The following is a 26,003-nucleotide window of genomic DNA, read 5'->3' on the forward strand; positions in this document are numbered from 1 at the left end:
GATATATGTAATATAAAAGCATGGTAAAAGATGATTGTAGCATATAATCTAGGTAAAAATCTTACTAAAAGTCCGCAATTGTAATTTGAAAAAAATATTTTTGAACAAACTGGTTTTTATTATATTTTTAAATTGTATATTTTTTCTACGTAAGATATATTTGTTGTTTTTGATACTATTAACAGATCGTCCTAAGCTCAACTTAATATATCGTGCTTAATATATGAATTTGAATTGGACTTTGCTGAGTTAAATGTATTAATGAGTTTAGTTTCAAAACTTAAGTAATTAATAGCGGCTTTATAATTATTTTTAATACATTATCAAATTGATCATATGTTATTTTCGAAAATACGCTTTATTAACTTAGACTTTTTTAAATTAGGCAAATTCGATTTTTAACTGCCCGTGGGGTTTCAGCGGTTTCAGAGATCGACTGAAAAAAGTAAAAACTAGCTGTAAGTGGAATTCTGTCTTAAGGCAATTAAGGCATCGTGCCTTAAGGCAAATTGCTGGAACTTCCCGTACCAAAAATTATTATTTTTTTAAAAACGATTAACATTTTTGAAAAAAAAAACTTTGAAAAAATAAGATTTTTGAGAAACTATAAATTGGACAAAAAATTATTTTTTTTTGAAAAAAATTTTTTTAAAAAAAATAATTTTTTTAATTTTTTTTTTTGTTTTTTTTTTTTGAAAAAAAATTTTTCAAAAGACATATTGTGGAAGATCTGAACTTTCTTTTCAAAGCAATCGTACTGCTTTAACTGCATAGGGACAGAATATAAAGCGCGTAAGCGCCGCGTCGCTGTCTAACGCATAAGCATTGGTACGGAACCCATAGGAATGTTAACAAATTGTATACTTATTGTTAAAATCTCTATAAAATATCTGATAATTTGATGAGCATATGTCTAATGATCATTTTTGACCGCCAAATGGCTCATTTTTTTACTTTTTCCTCCATATCTCCGAAACCGTTAGACCTACTGTCATGAATCGATTATCGATTCTTCATCTTGTCAATACAAGTGAAATGTTTTTTGAATTATTCAAATCGGACGCTCCGTTCTCTCAAAAACTGAGTTACCGTTTTCGGCACTTTTTGCCCCGTATCTTCGGAACGGCTAGACCTCCCTTCGCCAAAAACTAATCAGCACGTCTCCTTATCAATACGAATCGAATGTTTTTTGAATTATTCAAATCGGTTGACCCGTGTTCCCGAAATCGTCGACGAAAATTTGTATCCGCACATACATACACACACGTACATACATACATACATACACACACACACACACACATACACACACACACACACATACATCCATTTTTTCTAAGGTATGCCAAAATGTTCAGAAACCTCTGAAACGTAAAGATATATAAAAATTTTCATTTTCGATTTTTTTGCGATTACTATAACTTGCCCTACGGGAAGTTAAAAATACCATTTGGCGGTCAAAAATGATCATTAGACAAATGCATATCAAATTATCAGATATTTTATAGAGATTTTAATAATGAATATGAACTTTGTTGGCATTTCTATGGGTTCCGTATCAACGTTGATCCATTAGACTGCGATGCGGTGCTTACGCGCTTCGATATTTTTTCTCTAAAACAGCCACGCAGCACGATTGCTTTCAAAAAAAGTTCAAAATTTTCAGAAAAATTAAAAGTACATATAAAAAATTTCGAAATTTAAAAAAAAACTAGCTGTAAGTGGAATTCTGTCTTAAGGCAATTAAGGCATCGTGCCTTAAGGCAAATTGCTGGAACTTCCCGTACCAAAAATTATTATTTTTTTAAAAACGATTGACATTTTTAAAACAAATTTACTTCAAAAAAATAAGATTTTTGAGAAACTATAAATTAAACAAAAAATTACTTTTTTTTGAAAAAAAATTTTTTTCAACAAAAAATCTAATTTTTTTTTTTTTTTTAAATTTTTTTTTGGAAAAAATAATGTTTTCTTTATTTTGGCATATTTTGGAAGATCTTTTTTCAAAGCAATCGTACTGCTTTAACTGCATAAAGACAAAATGTCAAAGCGTGTAAGCGCCGCGTCGCCGTCTAACGAATAAATATTGGTACGGAACCCATAGGAATGCAAACAAAATTTATACTTATTGTTAAAATCTCTATAAAATATCTGATAATTTGATGTGCATATGTCTAATGATCATTTTTGACCGCCAAATGGCATTTTTTTTTACTTTTTTTGTTAGATCTCCGAAACCGCTAGACCTGCCTTTATGAAAATTTGATCAATTCTTCATCTTGTCAATACAAGTCAAATGTTTTTTGAATTATTAAAATCGGACGCTCCGTTCTCTTAAAAACTGAGTTACCGTTTTCGGCACTTTTTGCCCCGTATCTTTAGAACGGCTGGACCTGCCTCGCCAAAAACTAATCAGCACGTCTCCTTATCAATACGAATCGAATGTTTTTTGAATTATTAAAATCGGTTGATCCGTGTTCCCGAAATCGTCGACGAAAATTTGTATCCGCTGAAATGTTATAAGTTGTTGTTGTAGGGTTGATTGGATTGGGTTGGGTTCCAAATGTAGATTGATCCACTCTCCAAGGGGTGCTAGATCAGTCCAACCTTGTTCTGGTGTCGTGGGCAGAGCGTAGAGTTTATAATAGAAAATAACAACACTGGTATGAGTCTCCTCAGAACCGTGAGCACTTTATATTGGTATAGGCTGAAAGATGTCTTTACGCAAAGTAGAATACAAACACTGAATCTAATTTCGACTATAACTTTATTTAATCTTTAATAACTTCACATCACAAACTAGCATAGATTCGTGCTAAGACATACTCTCTAATTTTTCCTAAAACATCACTGGCTAGACTTCTGCCTAAGGCATCACTAGTTAATACAAATAATTCCGACTCCATATATTATGCATTGTACGTGTCAATTCTAGGAATGGCGTCTTCCGTGTTCATGTAAAATTCTTGGACTTTGAACAACAATGAACAATAATTCATATTTTTATTAAAAGCACGTATGATCATGCTATTACAGAACACGCCACCCCTAAAGAATATTGTTAGTCCTCTAACAATTGAAAAGAAAAAAAAACAAAGAAATTACAATTTATTTGGGATTCCTCCCCTCTAAAACAATTTATCGTCCTCGATAAATGAAAAATAGTAATCTATGGTACAATCGATTATAGCAAAAGAGAGAAAAAATTGAAAATTTGCAAAATATGAAAAAGTAAAAGTATAAAATTTTGTAGTATGTCTGCAATATAGTAATTAGATAACAATTCTGATAAAAAAATTAACATAAAAAAAATCTAATATTGTTGTAATACTTTGCTGCATATTGTGATTTTTAATAGTTCATTAAAATTATTTTGATTTAGTTTCAGCAGTTTGTTTAATTTCAAAAGTAGGATTTTGATAATACAGCAAAATATTACAAACAATAATTAGTTACATTATTCTTATTGGATATAGTAGGCAATCTGATAGCATATGAATTCGCATAGTTACATAATTTGTGTGTCTGATTTGTATGCACGGCATTAAAATGATTATGTATGCAAAATTTTGAATATCAAATAGGTCATATTTGATTTATATTACTTACACATCTATAAAACTTTCAAAAATGTATGTGATAGAAATAATCGTTTGAACCATTATCACTATCATTAATTAGTTTCGATAAAATAATAAAAACAGCTTTTCTATTTGCATAAGAATATTAACAAGGTGCAAGACCTCTCTTTCTTTTCACAAATTTAATATAATAAATTGTTTAATTTTGTATGATAATTTATCTATTTGATTCGAATTTAAAATATGATCAAAATACTCTGTCAGATTCAGTTCGATATTTTTAATAGGATGTTTAAAAATGCGCGCGCGATTATTTCTAACTGAACCTGTATGAGAATCATATATCAATCTTTGAAAATTTAAAAAAATAGCTTGCACACTTGTTGAAATTCTGATGCATTACATCTAGATAGAAATGGAAGATAGTGATAATTCGTCTTGTAATCTAATAATTGTGTTTCACATACTTTTACATTAATACATTTCTGTAGGCCCTCTTGATTTTAACTTTTATTTTCAAATTCTATTCTGAACATTCTATTTTTACTATAAAAATATACAATATAAAAATATTAATTGGAAATTATTAAATTTAGAATGTCAGTATTAATAAAAAAATGAGTGGCCTTTCAATTTCTGAATATTTGAGACAAATATATTATTATTATTTCTTTTTTTCTGGTATTTTATTTCCATGTGAATTATTGATACTATGCATCAAAATTACCTTTTTTTTATAAGTGAATTAATAATTAAGGTGATAGAAATTAATTTCAAAGAAATTTATTGGTTTTATTTTATCTACTTTGAACGCTCGAAATTCATAGTTATTCATAATAGTCAATGAAAATAAAAATACAACTATGAAAATATTAATATGTCAAATAAAACAAAATAAATTACGATAAAATTATTCAAAATCAAAATTAAAATATCAAATTAATGAAATTTCAATAGAATAAAAATATGACGCCAATTAATACTTCACAAAATTTTTAAATAATAATAAAATTTTGTAAAATACATCAAGATTCATAAAATTAACAAAGTTAAGACATCATAAGCAAATTTGTATTGCGTGCCTTGTCAAGGTTTGAATCCGAATGTTACGTGATATTTCTTTACTCAAATTTCAAAATAGAAATATGATAGAGCTTGTTATGCTATTAACGCAAATAATCGAAATTACATTTAGTATGAACAATTATAAAAAATTCAATTAGGAAAAATATTATTATCGTTAATTTACGCAATAGAAAATGAATTTACTCAATCACTTACTAATTTTCAAAATAAAATTCATTATATTTGTAGAGAAAATTTAGGAATTATTTTTCGTTCAATATAGCACGAACAAATTGAATTGAATTTAAAATGAAATCATTTAGTATCAATAATTCAAACATGGACTTTTTCTATTTTCCTATTTTTTTTATCAATTTATAATTCTGTTCTATGGGGATAGTTACATTGCTATTATTGACATTAATTTAAATTTATCCCCTTCATTTCTGTAACATTTTGTGGTATGGGCAGTTGATTAAATTTAATTATTATTGAAATTTGCATATTCAAGTTCAATTATTTTTACACCAAACTTCAAAGTTCATTTAATGTAATATTTAAGATTAAAATTTCATTCTTATGTAATATTTTAAAATTATTTCTATACTCAACATTAATAGTTGGAATTTATTCTCATGCAATATTTAATAATATCGATAAAATCAACGAGCGTGTTTTGGTCCTAAAATGAAAATAACGAAATAAATTTATTTGAAAGATTTTATTGACTCGTTCCCGCGGATTCATGAGTCTTATAAGTCATCAAAATTACGTCAAATATATTTAAGATCTCGCGGTTTTCACTAACCTTACGAGTCTCCATTCGGGTTTTTCCTACCCTTATTAATTATTTATTTGTCAGATACCTATTGTTTCTTTTGAACAATTTAATATTAGGCTATCTGAAATGAAGGATTGGCACTATCGCCTGAAAAGTGGCACAATGGCTACACTAAATCCTTTAGGCATTTCGCCTTTATACTGGCATTTAAAGCCACATTAAAAATCGCGACGTAATGAAAAGATCAACAGATGTAAATTTACTCTTGATAGGATACTCAAAGTCATTAACTAGAGTCACTAACTTTTCAATATTACTTTCTGAGTCTTTTATATTATTACTTGATGACTTTGTTATTAATCTTTACAATTATTTTACTTTGAAATATTTCTGTTATGAAATTCGGACCTGGCAATGCTCGTAATTGTTTTTGTTAAAAAAATGCTTAGTTAACAGTATTAGCTTGAACTTAACCTTGATGGTTACGTGAAGTCAACAAAATAATAGTGGTGTGAACAATAATCGAACTGCCCGTTGTTACAAAAATGTTACCCAAGTACAACCAAAATCCTAATATTTAAAAAATATTCAATTTGACAAAATATTATTATTTATATTTTAATTGACAAACAAAATCTTAATAAAAAAAAAATAAAAAAAAAAAATTGAAGACTATGATGTTCTGGTCTGGTTGAGTAGTTTGCCAAAAGAAGGATTGGTTTTTCTTACTTGGGGAGTGAGCCTTAATCGAGAAGTCTGCGTCGATTTGGGGAGAGTATGTCTTTGTCTCTCTGCGTAAAGTCGCCTTTCTCACGGTGTTATCTGGTATGCCGCCACCTTTAATGCCTCTGGTACTTTGTGCCAGTCCTGATCCTGCTGGTTTTCAGCTGTTGCTGTAGCGCCGGTTGCAAAATTTCTGCTACTCAGCTTCTTGCTTGACACTCACAGCACATTCAACACTGCACTTCACCACGAGGTAAAACCACCGCTTGACACCATGAAATGATATGAGTTGTTGTTGTAGGGTTGATTGGATTGGGTTGGGTTCCAAATGTAGATTGATCCACTCTCCAAGAGGTGCTAGATCAGTCCAACCTTGTTCTGGTGTCGTGGGCAGAGCGTAGAGTTTATAATAGAAAATAACAACACTGGTATGAGTCTCCTCAGAACCGTGAGCACTTTATATTGGTATAGGCTGAAAGATGTCTTTACGCAAAGTAGAATACAAACACTGAATCTAATTTCGACTATAACTTTATTTAATCTTTAATAACTTCACATCACAAACTAGCATAGATTCGTGCTAAGACATACTCTCTAATTTTTCCTAAAACATCACTGGCTAGACTTCTGCCTAAGGCATCACTAGTTAATACAAATAATTCCGACTCCATATATTATGCATTGTACGTGTCAATTCTAGGAATGGCGTCTTCCGTGTTCATGTAAAATTCTTGGACTTTGAACAACATTGAACAATAATTCATATTTTTATTAAAAGCACGTATGATCATGCTATTACAGAACACCGCACATACATACACACACATACATACATACACACACACACACACACACACATACATCCATTTTTTCTAAGGTATGCCAAAATGTTAAGAAACCTCTGAAACGTAAAGATATATAAAAATTTTCATTTTCGATTTTTTTGCGATTACTATAACTTACCCTACGGGAAGTTAAAATTTTTCAAAAAAGTCATTTTTTTTCAGAAAGTTTAAAGTCTCAAAAATGTTTTTTTTATGTTTTCAAACAAATTTAAAAGTCTTTTAAAAAATTAAATTCACTACGGGAAGTTCCAGCAATTTGCCTTAAGGCACTATGCCATGCAACCAGTTACAACATTAATCCACGTGGAACAACAGACTGGTGTAATAATCAGAAACATCATTAAGCACTACCAAATCTATAACATTTGTCAGTAAACATTTCATATAAGCAACTTTCTTCAATAACCAACCCAGAAATAAACTATATCTGTAATTTACAGTCCACCAAAGCACAAAATTACCTGTGTAGTTTAAATGTCTAAAAGTTTAGTTCAAAATAGTTGAGTCCAAATTCGTTGCTGAGGGGACTAAAATTCAAATAAAATTTAGTTGATCGAATCCAAATAAGTGGTATCTATATCACACTTCGTAAAATTGCCATTTAAACCTCTATATTTGGTATTTATAAATTCTAAGAGCAGAAATCTTACCAAAATTAAGCTTTTTAACAGCCAGCGTATAGTTTAACCCCAACTCGAATGCCTACATGCTACAACTTACACACTTTATATAAATATGTAATGTTTTTCTTTATTTTTTGAATCATTTCTAAATTTTGCCAACTACGAGGTCTGTTCAAAAAGTACCCGGAATTTTCGTTTTTTCAAAAAAATATTTATTTATTCGTCTACATTAATGTGGTCCCCTTCAAAGTAGTCCCCCCAGATATAATACACTTATGCCAGCGTTTTTTCCAATTTTCGAAGCACCCTTGATATTCACTTTTTGATATGTCCTTGAGCACTCTCAGCGATTCGGCCTTTATTTCTTCAATCGAGGAAAACCGCCGTCCTTTCATGGGTCTCTTCAACTTTGGGAACAGGAAAAAGTCACACGGAGCCATATCTGGTGAATATGGAGGTTGGGGCATGACTACGGTATTGTTTTTGGCCAAAAAATTACGAACAAGCAACGACGAGTGAGCAGGTGCGTTATCGTGGTGCAACAGCCATGAATTGTTTTTCCATAAATCGGAGCGTTTTTTTCGGATTGCTTCACGCAAACGTCGCATCACTTCAAGGTAATACTCCTTATTAACCGTACGACCTTGTGGTAAGAACTCTTGATGCATTATGCCGTCATAATCAAAGAAAACAGTAAGCAAAACCTTGACATTCGATCGAACTTGACGTGCTTTTTTCGGTCTTGGCTCACCTGGGCTCTTCCATTGGGACGATTGGGCTTTGGTTTCGACATCATAACCGTACACCCATGTTTCATCACCAGTTATGACCCTTTCAAGCAAACTTGGATCGTTGTTGACGTCATTTAACAGCTCTTGAGCGATGTTCATGCGATTGCTTTTTTGGTCAAAATTTAGCAGTTTTGGAATGAATTTTGCTGCCACTCGTTTCATGCCCAAAACATTTGAAAAAATGTTATGACATGAGCCAATTGATATGCCAACTTCATCAGCAACTTCTCTAATTGTGATTCGGCGATCATTCATAACCATTTTTTCCACTTCTTTCACATTTTCATCGTTTGTTGACGTGCTGGGTCGACCGGAGCGTTCGTCATCTTCAACGTCTTCGCGGCCATCTTGGAAACGCTTATACCACTCGTAAACACTTGTTTTTTTCATAGCAGACTCACCATAGGCTTTTTGTAACATTTCACACACTTTGTTACACTTTATTTCATTTTTTACGCAAAATTTAATACAAATTCTTTGACTTTTCAATTCTTCCATTGTAAAAATCGCCGAGCTCAGAAAAACACGTCGAACCTTAGCGACTACCACAGACAAAGTAAACAGTGAATATAGCTGAAAATTTCATCATACTTTAGGGGCATGTATACCAACACAATAAAAAAAAAATTTTGACAATCAGACACTCCAGACCCGCGAATTTTAAAAATTCCGGGTACTTTTTGAACACACCTCGTATATTGAAAGATTTATTGTAAATGTATATATTATATTATTGTTTAACGTAAATAAATAGATTTTAACATGGTGTATTGTAATCCACCGCCGTGGACCCCCATTTTCATTTCGTGGACCCCCAAATTTTGTTTTTGCCGACGTGGACCCCTTGAAAGTTGCCATGGACCCCTGGGTGTCCATGTGGACCACTTTGGGAATCAGTGAACTAAACCATACTGATTGTCTGCTAGGAGTGGGTCAACTACTGCATCTATTCTTTAGTGAATTCTTTTTTCAAAAATTTTACCTGCTGTATCGAGCATGCATATCGAACGGTAGGATGATGGTTCATCTGGTGGCGGTAAAAGAAATTCCTGTGGGAAGAAGCACTAATCTTTGCTGTTTCCATTTTCGTGGAAAAACCTATTCTTTTAGACATGCATTATAGGCATTAAGAAACATTGTCGGAGATGTCATAATTGATGTTTTTAAGGCGACATCAGGAATTCCATCTAATCCCGGTGCCTTACTATGTCCAACCCGATGACAAGACTCCATCAGTTCTTACAGTGTTATAGGTAAAATATTATTTAGGACTACATGTGTTACCTGGTAGTTTAAATTAGGTTGTCGTGGGAACAAAGTAGTTACTATTTTATTCAATAGTGGTGGGCAAGTTGGTGAAGGCATTGGCTGGTTTTTGAGACGAGACATTACAATCTTATAAGGGCTTCCTCATAGGTTTTTTCAACTTCATCTAGAAGTTCTTTCCAGCACCTAACTTTACTATCTTTGATAGTTTTATTTAGTTGCCGACGTGCCTGTTTGTATTCCACTATCAGTTGATACAAAATATTATATGCATTTTGGTGAATTTTAGTAAATGCTAAAATTACATACTTCAGGTAATATTGCATCTCATTTAAGCAACAGAGTCTTCTAAAAGATTATTTGTACCAACATTTTTTTAATCTTTTTTTACTTCACCGTTAGGAATCGAATGTTTACATGGTTGTATACAAATATGATAGAATTATGAGAAGATGTAAATATAAATATAAGAAAATTTATTTACAGTTTTTTGCATTTCTAAAGTTTCTCTTACAGAAAATCGGAAGTGAAAAGCTTTGTGTTTATGTTTCGTGTAAATGATATTGTTAATTAGAAATCACCAAAACATTTTAAATGATATTTGTTATAATAACGCATTCTTGTTTGCGTTACAGCCTTTGAACTTGAGTTCCTCCAGCGGTGGCGCAGGATTAGCTCGTTCATCGTGCTCGTTATCAAAAAGTCAGCGCACACCAAGGACGCCACCTGGTAGTCCAGGTTCGCCAGATGATGATCTTGAATCGCTACATAGTTATAGCTCTGTGGCAACTACAGCCTCATGCGATCATGCTTATGCTGCCAGGTAAATTGATACCAAATTGTAGAAAATATATTAAGGTACTATTTGTTTGCGCTTTAAAAACGACAAATTATTATATTTAAAGAAACGTAGTGGTTCATGGAATCATGCATTAAGGAAAATATCTGGAACTTTTCGTAACGCAATTAAACATTAGAGGAATAAAAATCATCAAAAAAATTATTCAATATTTAATAACATTTGTTTTAATTTTTGTCAATTAGACTATGATAAATACTGCAAATTTATAAGTTCTTATTAAATTGGTCACAAACGTATTCTATAAATAACCTATGTGCATTAATAATACACATGTTAATATTACTAGAAATAAAAACCTTTTCGAAAAGAATGTTATTTATATGAATTTTTAACTTCCCGTAGGGCAAGTTATAGTAATCGCAAAAAAATCGAAAATGAAAATTTTTATATATCTTTACGTTTCAAAGGTTTCTGAACATTTTAGCATACCTTAGAAAAAATGGATGTATGTGTGTGTGTGTATGTGTGTGCGTGTATGTATGTATGTTCGGATACAAATTTTCGTCGACGATTTTGGGAACACGGATCAACCGATTTGAGTAATTGAAAAAACATTCGATTCGTATTGATAAGAAGACGTGCGAATTAGTTTTTGGCGAAGGCAGATCTAGCCGTTCCGAAGATACAGGGCAAAAAGTGCCGAAAACGGTAACTCAATTTTTAAGAGAACGGAGCGTCCGATTTGAATAATTCAACAAAGATTTCACTTGTATTGACAAGATGAAGAATTGATCAAATTTTCATGAAGGCAGGTCTAGCGGTTTCGGAGATCTAATAAAAAAAGTTAAAAAAAATGCCATTTGGCGGTCAAAAATGATCATTAGACATATGCACATCAAATTATAAGATATTTTATAGAGATTTTAACAATAAGTATATTTTTTTTTACATTTCTATGGGTTCCGTACCAAGGCTTATGCGTTAGACGGCGGCGCGGCACTTGCGCGCTTTGACATTTCGTCTCTATGCAGTTCAAGCAGTACGTTTGCTTTGAAAAAAAGTTCAGAATTTCCAAAATATGTCAAAATGAAAAAAACATTTTTCTTTTCAAGAAAATTTTGTTTCCAAAAAAAAATTTTTTTTCAAAAAAAAGTAATTTTTTGTCAAATTTATAGTTTCTTAAAAATCTAATTTTTTCGAAGTAAAATTTTTTCAAAAATGTTAATCGTTTTTAAAAAAATAATTTTTGGTACGGAAAGTTCCAGCAATTTGCCTTAAGGCACGATGCCTTAATTGCCGTAAGACAGAATTCCACTTACAGCTAGTTTTTTTCTAAATTTTTAAGGTTACTTTGAAATGTAAAGATATATAAATTTTCATTTTCGATTTCTTTGCGTTAACTATAACTATATATAGCCTACGCAAGTTAAAAATGTAAAAGTACATATAGTGAAAAAATGCAAATTCATTATTTTCTGAGACCAAGCTTCGAAACAGTATGTGTGTATTAGAGATGGGCTTATTATATCCGAAGCCGGATCGACTCGGATTTGACTCCGCTTCATGGTGGAGTTATATCCGCTAAACAACTCCACGACTCCGACAACTTTGAACCCGAAATACTCGAAACAAATGTGTTCTATAGTACGCTGTTTATGTATCTAAGGATTTGTCAAATCCCATTAATTATTTGAAATAAAAATTTATGAATAATTATCAATAAAATAATTTTTCTAAAAAATTCACGAATAAATGACGGATTGTAAAATTTTTCGGTCGACCAGATGATCGACTCAGTGACTCGTATTTTTAGCAGTGTTGACCAAAGTAAAAACGCAAAACTTGAGAAGCAAATTCAATTTAATGATTTCGTTTTGATGAGAAAATAATTGATTTTTTGGATTAATTTTATATACAAATTATGTAGTAAACTTTGTAATAAAAGCAAAACATAATACTTCTGCTTTCAAAATTTTTCTTCAGCTATTTCCATTTGAGAATTAATATTATATCGCGTAGTTCTCTTAGCATATTATCACTTTTACACAATTATATAATTGTGTAAAAGTAATAATATAATATTGAATATTTTTACTGCTTAAATACTAATGATATCACTGACAAATTTTATACTCTAAAGTGTTGTTATTTCCACATTTTCACATTTTCACATTTTCACGTTCTTTTTCAAAACTCTGTAATGAGTTATCTGGTTTACTAAAAAAACGGAACATAGATTTGAAACAGCTTAGGGATGTATTTACCAAATTAGAGTCCAAAGCAAAGCACCTCGAGCAACGCGTTAATAATGATTTGTTAGGTTCTATTAAGAACAGTAAAATTTTGTTCCTTTCCGATAGCCACGGCAGAGGGTGGTCAGAATGCTTGAGTGAATTGCTTGGACGAAAATTTGATATATTCAGCATAGTCAAGCCGGGGGCCGGATTTGCTGGCGTGGTTGGGGATATCGAGAGTCTGGTATCTGACTTTGGTCCGCGTGACCATGTTGTTGTTCTGGCTGGAACGAATGACGATTCGTCCAATTACGCTATTCGTAGTGCTTTGGAAAAGGCTCGTCGTTCATGTCAAAAGACAAACCTTTGTTTGATGACAATTCCGTACAGATACGACGACGTGCGTTGCAACGGGCTGATTTCCGATGCCAATTTCTGGATCAACCGAGACTACGGTCAAGGAAAGTTCAGTAATCTTCGGATTCTTGATGTCAACAGGCATGTTGGTTTGTCCGATTACACCAGGCATGGCTTACATTTTCTTTTCAACGGGAAAAGAAAATTATGTAGGGTTTTAGCTAACGAGTTGTTGAGTGTCAAGGCTGTGGCGGGAATGAAACCTTCGGTTTCTAATTCCTTTCGTGCCTAAAGTTGATAACAAATTTGCAATTATTTTTCAAAACATACAAAATCTATCCAATAAACTTAATCAATTAGAAGTAGTTATAGATAATTATAAACCCCAAATATTATGTTTTGCTGAACACTGGTTAAATAAGTCGGATCTTGAATTAATTAAAATTAAAGGTTATAATTTATCTTCTCATTTCTGTCGAACTCAATATGGCCACGGAGGTGTGTGCATTTTTGTAAGTGATTTTATTCGTTCTAAACCCGTTTATACTAATACTCTTCAAGTAGAAAAACTTTTTGAATATTGTGCTGTTGAAATTAATCTCTCAAATGACGTCGTGTGTCTTATATGCGTTTATCGATCACCTGACCAGAATGTTGATATGTTCATCTCGCTGATGTACGAATTGATTCATAACCTTTTTGATAAATATTCCAAAATCATTGTTTGCGGCGATTTTAATATACACTTTGATAAGCAATCGAAGCCATCCATTGAATTCAATTTGAAGATGCAGTCTTTTGGTTTAACTCGTACTATACATGAACCTACTCGTTTTTCGCATCAATCTTTTTCTTGCATTGATAATTTCTTCACCAATTTAAAAGACTTTGATTCGCGTGTTATAAATACCACTCTTTCAGACCATCGAGGCATAATATTAAATTTTTGTAATTTTTCAACTTCTAAATCTACCTTTATCTTACACAAACGTTATTTTGATGAATCAAATAAATTGATTTTCAAATGTCTTCTTGAAAAGGAATCATGGACCTTGCTTAACAAGTCCAAAGACTCAAATACAATGTTCGACAACTTTATTTCTACATTTTTATTCAACTTCAATCAAGCTTTTCCTCTCATTAAGAAAACCGTTTGCCCAAAAAATAATACTTCAACTCCTTGGCTAACTAAAGGGTTGAGAATTTCACTTAAAAGATTAGCATTTCTTGAGAGATTATCGGTACATAATAATAACATGGCTTTTATAATTTATTTTTTGAAATTTAGGGCAACTTTAAATGATCTAATCAATTTAGCGAAGATCAAATTCAACGAAAACTTAATTTTCAATTCAGCAAATAAACAGAAAACAATTTGGTCCTTAATTAACTCGGAAATCAACACGAAAACTAAATCTTCACAGACTGATTGTCTTACAATTAACGGCAACAAGATTATTGATAAGGTAGTCATATCTAATAAATTTAATCACTTTTTTGTCACCGAAGCGTCTAAATTAACAAGCGCAATCAACTCGATCACCACTAGTTCGACTAAATCTTTATCCGCGCGAAATAATTCTACATTCGTTCTTTATCCTGTAAATTTAGAAGAACTAAAGCAAACCTTTCTATCGATAAAAGTTACTAGTTCAGCGGGTCCGGATCAGATACCTAGTCTTATTCTTAAAGAATTCTATTCCTTTTTCATAGATAAATTTATGTTATGTTTAAATAAATGCTTCGATGAAGGAATATTTCCATCCCACCTCAAGCATTCAAAGATTTTTCCACTTCATAAGAAAAACAATAAAGACGATATAAATAATTACCGTCCCATTTCCCTCTTGAACTCTTTCGATAAAATAATTGAAAAAATCTTGCATACTAGGTTAACGTCTTTTCTCAATAAATATAATATTTTGTTCAAGAATCAGCATGGTTTCCGAAAGAACCATTCTACTTCCCACTCAATTTATAATTTAGTTCATAACATCATTGACTCCTTCGAAGAAGCCACATATTGTACTGCGATATTTTGCGATCTGTCCAAAGCTTTCGATAGTATTTCTCATCAAAGACTTCTTGACAAATTAGAAAATTGTGGTATTCGCGGACGTTCGCTCAAACTATTTAAATCTTACCTGTCTAATCGAACACAAAGCGTTTACTTAATTAACGATCACGAGCAAATAATTTCGGATAAATTGACAAGTACGTTGGGCGTGCCCCAAGGATCAATTTTAGGGCCTCTCTTATTTCTCATATATATTAATGATTTACCTCATTGTACAAATCTTTGTGATTTTATTCTTTTTGCGGATGATACCAGCGTTATCATCAAGGCCAAATCTCTTGATGAATTACAACATAAATTAAGCGTGGTTATGTCAGAAATAACGAAATGGTTTTGTGAAAATAATCTAGTTCTCAATAATGATGAGACCCAAATCATATCTTTTTGTACAAAAAATCGTTTATCCAATAATATTACTTCTTTAACCATCAATAATTCAACACATAATTTTTCGCAAGTATCAAAGTTTCTTGGTATCCATATTAATAATAATTTAAAGTGGTCTGATCATATCTCTATCTCTCTATCACCAACTTTATCTAGAACATGTTTCATGTTGCGCACCCTAAAACCCAAACTTGGTTTAAATTGCTTACTTTCAGTTTATTATAGCAACTTTTATTCTCACGTTTCATACGGCATTCAATTCTGGGGTTTTTCATCCGAACTAATTAAAATATTTAAGCTTCAGAAAAGAGCTATTCGAATAATTTTTTCCTTGCCCAGTAAAGCCTCCTGCAGACCCATATTTAAAAAATACAATATTCTAACTGTCTCATGCATTTTTCTGCTGGTAACATTAACTTTCATCAAAAACAATTCGAAACTTTTTGATATGGCTTCGTCCTCAAATTACAACACTAGACACAAACCTATTAAGGCGCGTACATATAAATTAGCCAGCTCTTTCAATACGATCGACGGTCTAGGTATTCAGCTTATGAATAAACTTCCACTCAATATCCGAAACTTAGACAGCAAAAAATTTCATGCTTCCCTAGTTAAACTTTTTAAAGACATAGCTTTTTATGACATTACTGAATTTTCTCAATTTGAATTCAATAACTATTTTCTTGCCTAATCCTTATCCTGTATCTATGTAGTCTGACCATTTGATCGCCTGTACAACCATTATTTTTTTTCATTTTTTTATTGCTATTTTATTAACTTAAATTTTTTACGGTTTTAAATGAGTATAACTTTCAACCTTGTGCAAGAATTTTGAGCTTGACTGGTGGTCAAATAGACTTTAATATGATGAACTTGATGATGAACATTGTATTTAATGTTCGAATGCTTTTTTTCAGCTCTTTTTTTTTCAGAAGCGAAATTCGTGCAGCTACTATGATTATTATAAAATTACTATCCTTTTAATATTAACTATGAATAAGCTTGACAAGAGCCTGAAATAATATCTATTATTATTGATTACGGCTTGCTTATGAATAAATAAAATAAATAAATAAATAAATAAATAAATAAAATAAATATTTCAGGCTATGGAGTGAGTTACCCATCTCTAGTGTGTATGTATGTATAATTGTATACATGTGAACTGATTTTTGATATTTCGTTCACGTTTTCTTGTAAATGGCTGTAACGATTTAAAAAATTCAAAAACATTTCGAAAGATATTGGTTGGGAATCTCGCTGACTAGTTTTTGGTAAAGATTGGCCGGGCGTTTCTTCGTAATTAAATGTTAAAAAAGGACGAATTTGATGAAATTATTTATGGTGGTAGAGAAGATGATTATATGCAACACACTAAAATTATAAGGCTCTATGATAAGTCGTTTTTTAAGTTATTGAGCTGATCAAAATTTGAAAAAATATTATTAAATTCGTTTTTGTGATTGAGTCAAAATTTGAATTTTGTCAACATTTTCTCGTAAACGGCAGAACCAATTTAATAAATTTGAAAGCCTTAAATTTTTAGATTAAACTCGATAAGGAGGAGCGAAAAATTGCAAGACGATCAGTCAAGCCGTTTTTCTAGAATTAGCAAAAATGAATCAGGATTTGTGCATTGCTCACAGAGATTAATTAATAATTATCTACAAAGATTTTTTATATCTGTGTTATCAAAATTTTTCTAGTTGTGTACAAATGTTATCGTTAATTTAATCGATTATATACAGTGGTGTTGTGCTAATATTTTTTTTTTGCCGGAACGCTAAAATTTAAAAACCGGTTTATAAACTGGTTCAAAAACCGGTTCTCATGTTTGTTCCGGTTTCGTTCGAAAAGGAAAGAAACAAAAATCATTACAAAACCCATTTTGTGCACATATATGAATGCTTATTATAATAACAGGAACATTTCATAAAAATTAGTTGAATTATGATTTATAAAATGTACTTATTAAATCATTTTCTGTATGTAGCGATTTTTATAAAAATCTTTTGCCGGAACGCGTTCCGGCCCAAAAATGATTTGCCGGAACGACGTTCCGGTGCGTTCCGGCTCGACAACACCACTGATTATATAATATCAAGGACTACGTACATTATATACATGATTGTGCTAGTATTTTCTTATAGCAGATCAGATGCTTGATATTTCACACAATAATTAACTTCCCGAAGGAGAAGTTTATGTTTTCATAAAAAAATCCGATTCGCTAATTTTATGTTTTCTCGACGTTTCAAGCCATTCTGAATCGAATGAGACCAAATTTGGAAAAAATATGTGTGTGTGTGAACAGATTTTTGCCGAAAATTTTTATCAAAAAATCCGATTCGCTAATTTTATGTTTTCTCGATGTTTCAAGCCATTCTGAATCGAATGAGACCAAATTTGGAAAAAGTATGTGTGTGTGTATGTGTGTGTGAAGAGATTTTTTTTGCCGAAAATCGACGTTTTCTCAAAAACGGCTGGACCGCTTTCAGAAATTTAAAAGCCATTCGATGTGTCGCGATGAGGACTAGTGTTTATCAATTTTGCGCGACGATCAGACAAGCCGTTTCTTTGTAAATAGCAGAAAAGTGAAAAAAAATTGTCCTCGTTTTAGCCCGCAGTTCTGAATCGATTTTAAAAATTCAAAAACCGTTCGAAAGATATTGGTTGGGAATCGTACTGATGAGTTTTTGGTAGAGATCGGCCGGGCCGTTTTCGTAATAAAGGGCTGAAAAAAAATTTTACGACGATTTTAATTATTATTTTTTTGGCGGTAGATACCATAGTTTCTTGATCATACTAAAATACTACGGCCCTACGACAACTCGTTTAGCTTTAAAATTTCGTCAAAGTTTGCAAAAATTAATATCGTTTTTGGCATTTGTCAAAATTAGACCTTTCATCAACGATTGCTCAAAAACGCCTGTACCGATTTCAGATTTTTAAAAACCATTTGATGAGTCTGAATGAGGACTATCGCTTGTCAATTACTACCGAACTACCGAATCGATTTTAAAAAATCAAAAACTGTTTGAAAGATATTGGTTGGGAATGATACTGATTAGTTTTAGGTGAAAATCTACCGAGCCGTTTTCTTGTAACTAACTGTTGAAAAAAATATTTAAGCCGATTTTTATGAAACTTTTGGTCTTATATAACTTATTGAAATAATAGGGCCTTACGACAAGCAGCTTAATTTTAAAAATTCATCTAAGTTTGAGAAAATGAGTAGTTCTTTTGACATTTGTTAAAATTAAAATTAGACGATTTACTTGGTATAACGATAGAGTACTTGGTCTTAATGAACGTAGTAAACCATTAAAGTCCTATGGCAACTGGTGTCATAAAAAATAATTGATTTTTGAAAATTTTGCCTTTAGAAAATACTCCGAGTTAACGTGTTCGTTCGTTTTCAATTATGTTGACATTATATATCCGTTGGGAATTCTTTTAATCCCTCATAAATGAATTTATTTTTTATTGATCAAGTCGATTATTTATCGAAAAGTTCACGTAACTTGCCTCAAGGCATAATACCAACACCAACTAGTTTAGGGTAGAGCGGGGCTTAAAGGCCCGCGGATAAAAAGTTCCAATAATAATTTGAAACTTTTGGCAATGAATTGAAAATCCATAATAATTATCTTTTGATGTTAAGTTTTTTGGCTGTGAGCCTCGTTGTTTAATTTATGAGAACCTAAAATAATAATAATGAGATTGGAGCATCGGATTTGAATGATCCCAAAAACATTCTTTTCATAATGACGCGGAGAAGTATAATTCTATACAGTTTCATGAATTTAAATGCGCATAAACAAATTTTAGAAGACGAATTTAAAGAATATAACGTAGCGCAAGATGAATTCGAATGTATCAATTTCGATGAATTCGAAGACAATGATGACGCGATTGAAACTAAATATTGTAAGATTTTGGCTGCAACATATGATTTAGTTAACAGCAAACAAAATAATGCAGCAGTAGAAATATTTAAGCAAAATGTTAGTAGGGATTCGAACGGAAGATTTGAAGTCGCGTTACCGTTTCAAAGCGATCCCCTAATTTCTTTCGGTTCTATATACTGCCATGATTATTCAGATGACTTCGGATATGATTTAGATAAAAAAAACTTCACGATGATTATGAAATATTTAAGCGTAAAGTGAATAAACAAACAGATGAAAATTTTGATGAAGACAATGAAGATCATAACATGTTGGTACATAATGTTAGCAATAAAAACCAATCGAATAAGAATATAATATTATTTAATATCGAAAAGAATAAAGCTACTGATGTTTTGATGACAATAATGCAATTAATAGGAATATGATATATGAAAATATGGTTATATGGAAAAAGAAAATGATTGAAAAAGCATATGAAATCGTAGGGCAAGTAGCAGATGAAACAATAAAACAATTTGCTCAAGAAAGTATTGTGAATTCAAAGTCTACAGCAAAACTTAGGAAAAACAAGCAGAAACAGGAAAATACTGTTGATTTACTAGAAGAAAAAAAGTTGGAAATGGTTTGCATGCAGTATAATTTTATACAAATTGAGACAAATTTACAAAAAGAAATGAATAGTTTAAAATTGGATTTAGGTGAAAAAGGTACACAAGTTGAAGAATTTTTGATGCGCAATAAACAATTACAGAAAGATAATGATTTGCTACAAAACTTATATAATGATAATAAAGGTAAATCAAATATTAATAAAAACGTAATCGACGAACTTAAATATGAAATTGAAGTGAATCTTTTTGAAACCATATCTGTCTTGAAGAACGATTCAGTAGAAATTAGAAAGAAAATTAAACGATAAAAATAATTCAACAAACGAAAATTTAGGTGAAAAATGATTAAATTAAAAAAAGAACTCGAATTGAAAAATAAACAAATTGAAAATCTTTTAGACACGAACGATAGACTTGATCATGATTACAAAAATCTCCAAGAAAAGTTTGATGTATATACAGACCCAAACTTGGAAAGTAAATGCCAAGAAAAATTATTCTTACAGATAAAAGATTCGCATAAGGAGTATAAAGATATAATGAAACTACAACAGTTATTATGTGAAACTACAGCTGACACTAGAAAACAAATAAAGTATCATCAGAAACAGGTGTATTCATTTGGAAAGATTTTGGATGCCCATCAAACTGTAGTAACTTACCTAACTTAACCAGGAAGTATTTGAACTCAACAACAGAGTTGCAATATTAGGATAAGAAAAAGTTCCTAAGTTAACACAGAAAGTAACTGCAAAGCAGTGGAATTAGAATTCTTATGCCAGGCACAAATAAATTCAATAGCATTACTAGAATCAAACAATAAAATGGGATTAGAAAAGGAAAGACAAGCTTGAGAAAAAGCAAGAAAGGCTGCATATAGAACTTGGTATAATTGCAAAAAGAAAGAACGCAAAAGCTGTCCCGTACCAAAAATTATTTTTTCTAGAAAAAAGACTTTTTTTTATTTTGAAAGTTCTGAACTTTTTTTCAAAGAAATCGTACTGCTTTAACTGAATAGAGATGAAATATCGAAGCGCGTAAGCGCCGCGTCGCTTTCTAACGGATAAACATTGGTACGGAACCCATAGGAATGTAAACAAAATTTATACTTATTGGTAAAATCTTTATAAAATATCTGATCATTTTATGTGCACATGTCTAATGATCGTTTTTGACCGCCAGATGGTATTTTTTTTTACTTTTTTCACTAGATATCCGAAACCGCTAGACCTGCCTTCATGAAAATTTAATCAGTTGTTCATCTTGTCAATATAAGTAAAATGTTTTTTGAATTATTACCGACTAATACTTTTGCTTTGCTCTCGCTGTTGGTCCCCACTTATTGGTAAAATCTCTATAAAATATCTGATCATTTTATGTGCATATATCTAATGATCGTTTTTGACCGCCAGATGGCATTTTTTTTACTTTTTTCACTAGATATCCGAAACCGCTTCATGAAAATTTAATCAGTTGTTTATCTTGTCAATATAAGTAAAATGTTTTTTGAATTATTACCGACTAAAACTTTTGCTTTGCCCTCGCTTTTGGTCCCCACGGAAACCGCCGTTAGGCATTACTTCATTGGGGAAGGATCTAGATTGCTATAACTCTTGCACTAAATTTATTCTTATCTCTTAAATGATCGAAGTTTCATTCGCTCTTTCTCTTTCCATAGATCGCAGGTCAATTAGCATTTCTCTTGCTAATGTGTCTATGGCGTTTCAAGCATCCTTGTAATTTGTAATTGTAATTTAATCGAGAATCAAGCATTACGTCAAGGTAGCAGATGTAATGTTTTGACGTTTGATCTCTAGATTTCCTATCTTTAGCTTCATGGTCTCTATTATTTTTTTACTCGTGATAAGAACAGCTTCACTTTTTTGTTGTGCCAATTTGAGATTCGTTGTTCCCACCCAGCGATTAATTTTTCTCAAGGTTATGTCAAATAGAATTACGATCTCACCAATTTGTTTGGCTGTATCATCTGCATATGATACAAAAAATGGCTGAATCATCTGCATATGCTACATGTTTGACACATGGTGGAATCTCCAGTCTCAAATATCCATCATACATAATATCAAGGGCTTAAAACAGAGCCATGCGGCACGCCTTTGTTTATATTATATTCTTTTAGTGATGTGCCGACTCGAAAAATTTCCGATTCGAATGATTCGAATCAGAAAAAAACCTGATTCGAATCATGATTCGAATCAACTCGAATCAAGTATATATATGGACAAAAAAAAAACATCGATGTATTAATTTAGTAAAAGTGATCCAAATTTATAATCAAAATTGTCAGTTTAACTAATATAACCGACAAAGTAGAAATTGTAAACATAAATTACTATCAAAAAGTATATTCTGAAAATTATTAAAAATGATATAATTTTGAGGATGGCTGAAACATATCTTCAAATTAATTTACAATAATAGATTACCAAACAATTGTGCATCACTAAAGCATATAAAATAATAATTGGAATCATTTGTCGATTGTTTATTTCACTATATAATCAGTAAAGGATCGCATCTAAACTGAGAGCTGAAAGTTAATTTCATTAATGTGAATTTGCCATTACTTACATAATCAGAAGTTAACATATTATTTACTAACTTTCTGGTGTTTAGTAATTGTTTCAAAAGAGAATTATATTGAAAGATTCCCGAAATTCGTTTCATAATTTCGAGTGGTTTATTCTGATAACATTTAAAATCTAAAACACTTAATTATTATCAAAATTGGGTATTGATATTTCACGAACAAAATCGCTCTCAGCGCTCCGTAAAATAAATAAACACGCAAGAACGACGACGCATTGTATTTGTTTCAAAGTCGCTTGATATCGCCCATACGGTTAACTCATATCGCTCGAACGGCTTGAAGTCGGAATGATTCGAATCCGAATTGAAGTCGAAACAACTCATAACGCCGCTTGATTCGGTTTGAGTCATGAAGTCGGAACAACTCATAACGCCGCTTGATTCGGTTTGAGTCATGAAGTCGGAACAACTCATAACGCCGCTTAATTCGGTTTGAGTCATGAAGTCGGAACAACTCATAACGCCGCTTGATTCGGTTTGAGTCATGAAGTCGGAATAACTCATATCGCCGCTTGATTCGGTTTGAGTTATATGAAGTCGGATGATTAGTTAGTCGATGAATGCGGTTAAAGTCATATAAAGACGATTGTAGTCGGCTGATACATTTAAGCATATTAAAGTCGGGTGGCTCGCATGATTTAATTCATTATTTATGTTTTATATTTATGATATTTATTTTTTATATTATTATAATATTAAATTATATTAAAACATTTTTTTATATTTATATTTATGAAACATTTTATATTTATGAAAAATTTGTGTTAAAACATATTTTATCGCAGTAAATATTTCGCGGCTTGATACGAGTTGATTCGAATCAAGTAAAATCTGATTCGAATCAAGTCGTTAAAGGCTTGATTCGAATGATTCGAATCACTTGATTCGACTTGGCACATCACTATAATTCTTTCGTACCATACCGTGAATCGTACATCAGTATTCTGTCTGTAAAGTAGCCAGCGACTATATTGCAGAGGTATACTGGCACGCTCTTGTCGCGGAGTTCATTCATAATGCAATCTCAGTTTGCAGAATTAAAAGTAACTACGAGGCAGTACTTCTTTGCACCGCCGTTCCATCTGGTTCCAGCAATTGCTTCCTTGGTAGTATCAACTACCAAGTTTAAGTTGGTGAAGACATTGGCTGGCTTTTGAGGTGAGGCATTACAATCCTATAAAGCCTTTCCCATGAGTTTTCCTCAACTTCGTCAAGAAATTCTATCCAGCACCTGTTTCTACTATCTTTGATAGTTTTATTTAATTATCGACGCGCCTGTTTGTATTCCACTACTAGTTGTGCAGAGTTTGGGAGACTATAGAACAGATTGTTTTTGATTTTGGCCATGCTCACGAGTGACACTGACATCACAGGCTTCGGTTACACTCTCCATCAGCTCTTTAGTATGCTCCTCAGCGTATTCTGAAATATTAGGTTTGCAATTAAAGGCTTTTCTAATGGCACTTTCATCCAAAGATTATATTTTCCACCCAAAGGCTTTAGATAGCTTTTAATGTCTTATAGAGTGTATTTCGTTGATATTTTCCAATTGATTGCATTGTTGTCACTTGCAGGGTAGATATCTAATACCTCCAAAGTGCAATTTTCTCTGACGAGGCTATTACAAACAAAAGTAAGGTCTAATATTAAACTTGCATTGCCCTTGACAAAGGTTGCCTTATTTGTCACAGCTATTTAATAAACCACATCCAAAAATTTCCCTTAAGGCACGATGCCTTGCATCACTAGTTCATTTTTTATTTATTGCTTCGTTCTGATTATTTGCAAAGAATTTAGACAAAACTTGTAAACCAAACATTTTGATGGCGAGTGGAATATTTGCGATTTTAATCATTTGTCCTACGAGATGTAAGAAAATATGATTTTAACCAAATGACCCAATTTCTATTTTCAAGCTGTCTACCAATAACCTTTGATATAAATTAGTATTTTTCTATTGTATTATTTGCGACTAAAATTTCATTTTGCAACAGATTATTGATTATTTTTGAAGTAAAACTTCTTTGAGCCCGACTAGAATGTAAATCCGTACAAATGCAACGGAAGTGCGTTACGGCAGATAAGATAAGATTTGTCATTCGCTCTCGGTGATATCATTTCTATACGGGTCGATTGTGATTAGTCGTCGCGTATGCAAATAGAGATCTGTCGTTGTATGCGTACCGGCGTCAACGTTGTATGCGCGCCGATATCAACAAGGAAATCGGCATAGATAAATAAACATTTTAAAGTTTCATCGTAGTACAAATCTTGATTTAATGAAAAATGCCTGAATCAGAAGAATATTTTACCCTGTCCCGCGTAAATAATTATAATGAAAACTAGTGGGGTGGGTGGCATCGTGCCTTAAGGCAAATTGCTGGAACTTCCCGTACCGTAACGAAATGTTCGAGGATTACTGAATGTTTTCAAATAGATTATTATAAATATTGTAACGTTGTCTAATATTTATAAATATTATATAAACTGAATTGCAGAGTTGAAATTATTTGTAAAGTATATTAGAACTATAGTCAGAATTAAAAATAAATATTTTCGATATACAAAAAACTAAAAAAAAAAAAAAAAAAATAGAACAATTTTTTTTTCCAAAATCGATTATTTTGTTAAGACAAGCAGAAAGTTCTTTGAATCATTTAAATCGGACGCTTAGTTCTCTCAAAAACTGCCATTTTTTACATATTTAGCTCCGTATCTTCAAAATGGCTGGGCCTGTCTTTGCCAAAAACTAATAAACACTTCTCCCAATCATTACTAATTGAATGTTTTTTAGATCATTCAAATCGGATACTCCGTTCTCTCAAAAATACGATTTCTATTTTCTGCACTCTTTGCTCCGTATCTCCGAAACGGCTGGACCTGCCTTTGCCAAAAACTAATCAGCTCTTTTCCCTATCAATAGGAATCGGATGCTTTTTGAACCATTCAAATCGGTTGATCCGTGCGCCCTAAAACGTGACTGGAAATTTGTATCCACACATACATACACACACACACACATCCATTTTTTCTGAGGTATGCCAAAACGTTCAGAAACCTTCAAAACGTCGAGAAATGTAAAAATTTTCAATTCCGATTTTCGGCCCATTACAATAACTTACCCTACGAGAAGTTAATAATAAAACAAATGCAGCATTTGCGCCGTGTATGAAACATAAGTTTATTGAAACAAATTCTATATTATTCGTACTTTATATAAATCTTTGAAGTTATTGAAATAGAATTTTTTTTAGGCAAAACAGATATTGCAGCTGTTCAAAGAATGAGATTATATCGCCAGCGAAAAAGTAAAAAAATACCATCAGTCAATAA

General features: G+C 31.8%; 1 protein-coding gene across 1 annotated transcript in view; it reads left to right on the forward strand.

The window, feature by feature from the left end:
• LOC113367281 overlaps positions 1-26,003 on the forward strand; it is a 66,512-nt gene that overhangs the window by 14,312 nt on the left and 26,197 nt on the right. Inside the window, exon 2 of the mRNA XM_026608901.1 lies at positions 10,311-10,498. Coding sequence (XP_026464686.1) covers positions 10,311-10,498 — 188 coding nt within the window. The remainder of the gene's footprint in view (positions 1-10,310; positions 10,499-26,003) is intronic.

The sequence above is a fragment of the Ctenocephalides felis genome, unplaced genomic scaffold, assembly GCF_003426905.1.
Source record: "Ctenocephalides felis isolate EL2017-DRISC unplaced genomic scaffold, ASM342690v1 CF-g0.4_SCAFFOLD_01170, whole genome shotgun sequence".
Classification (NCBI taxonomy): Eukaryota; Metazoa; Arthropoda; class Insecta; order Siphonaptera; family Pulicidae; genus Ctenocephalides; species Ctenocephalides felis.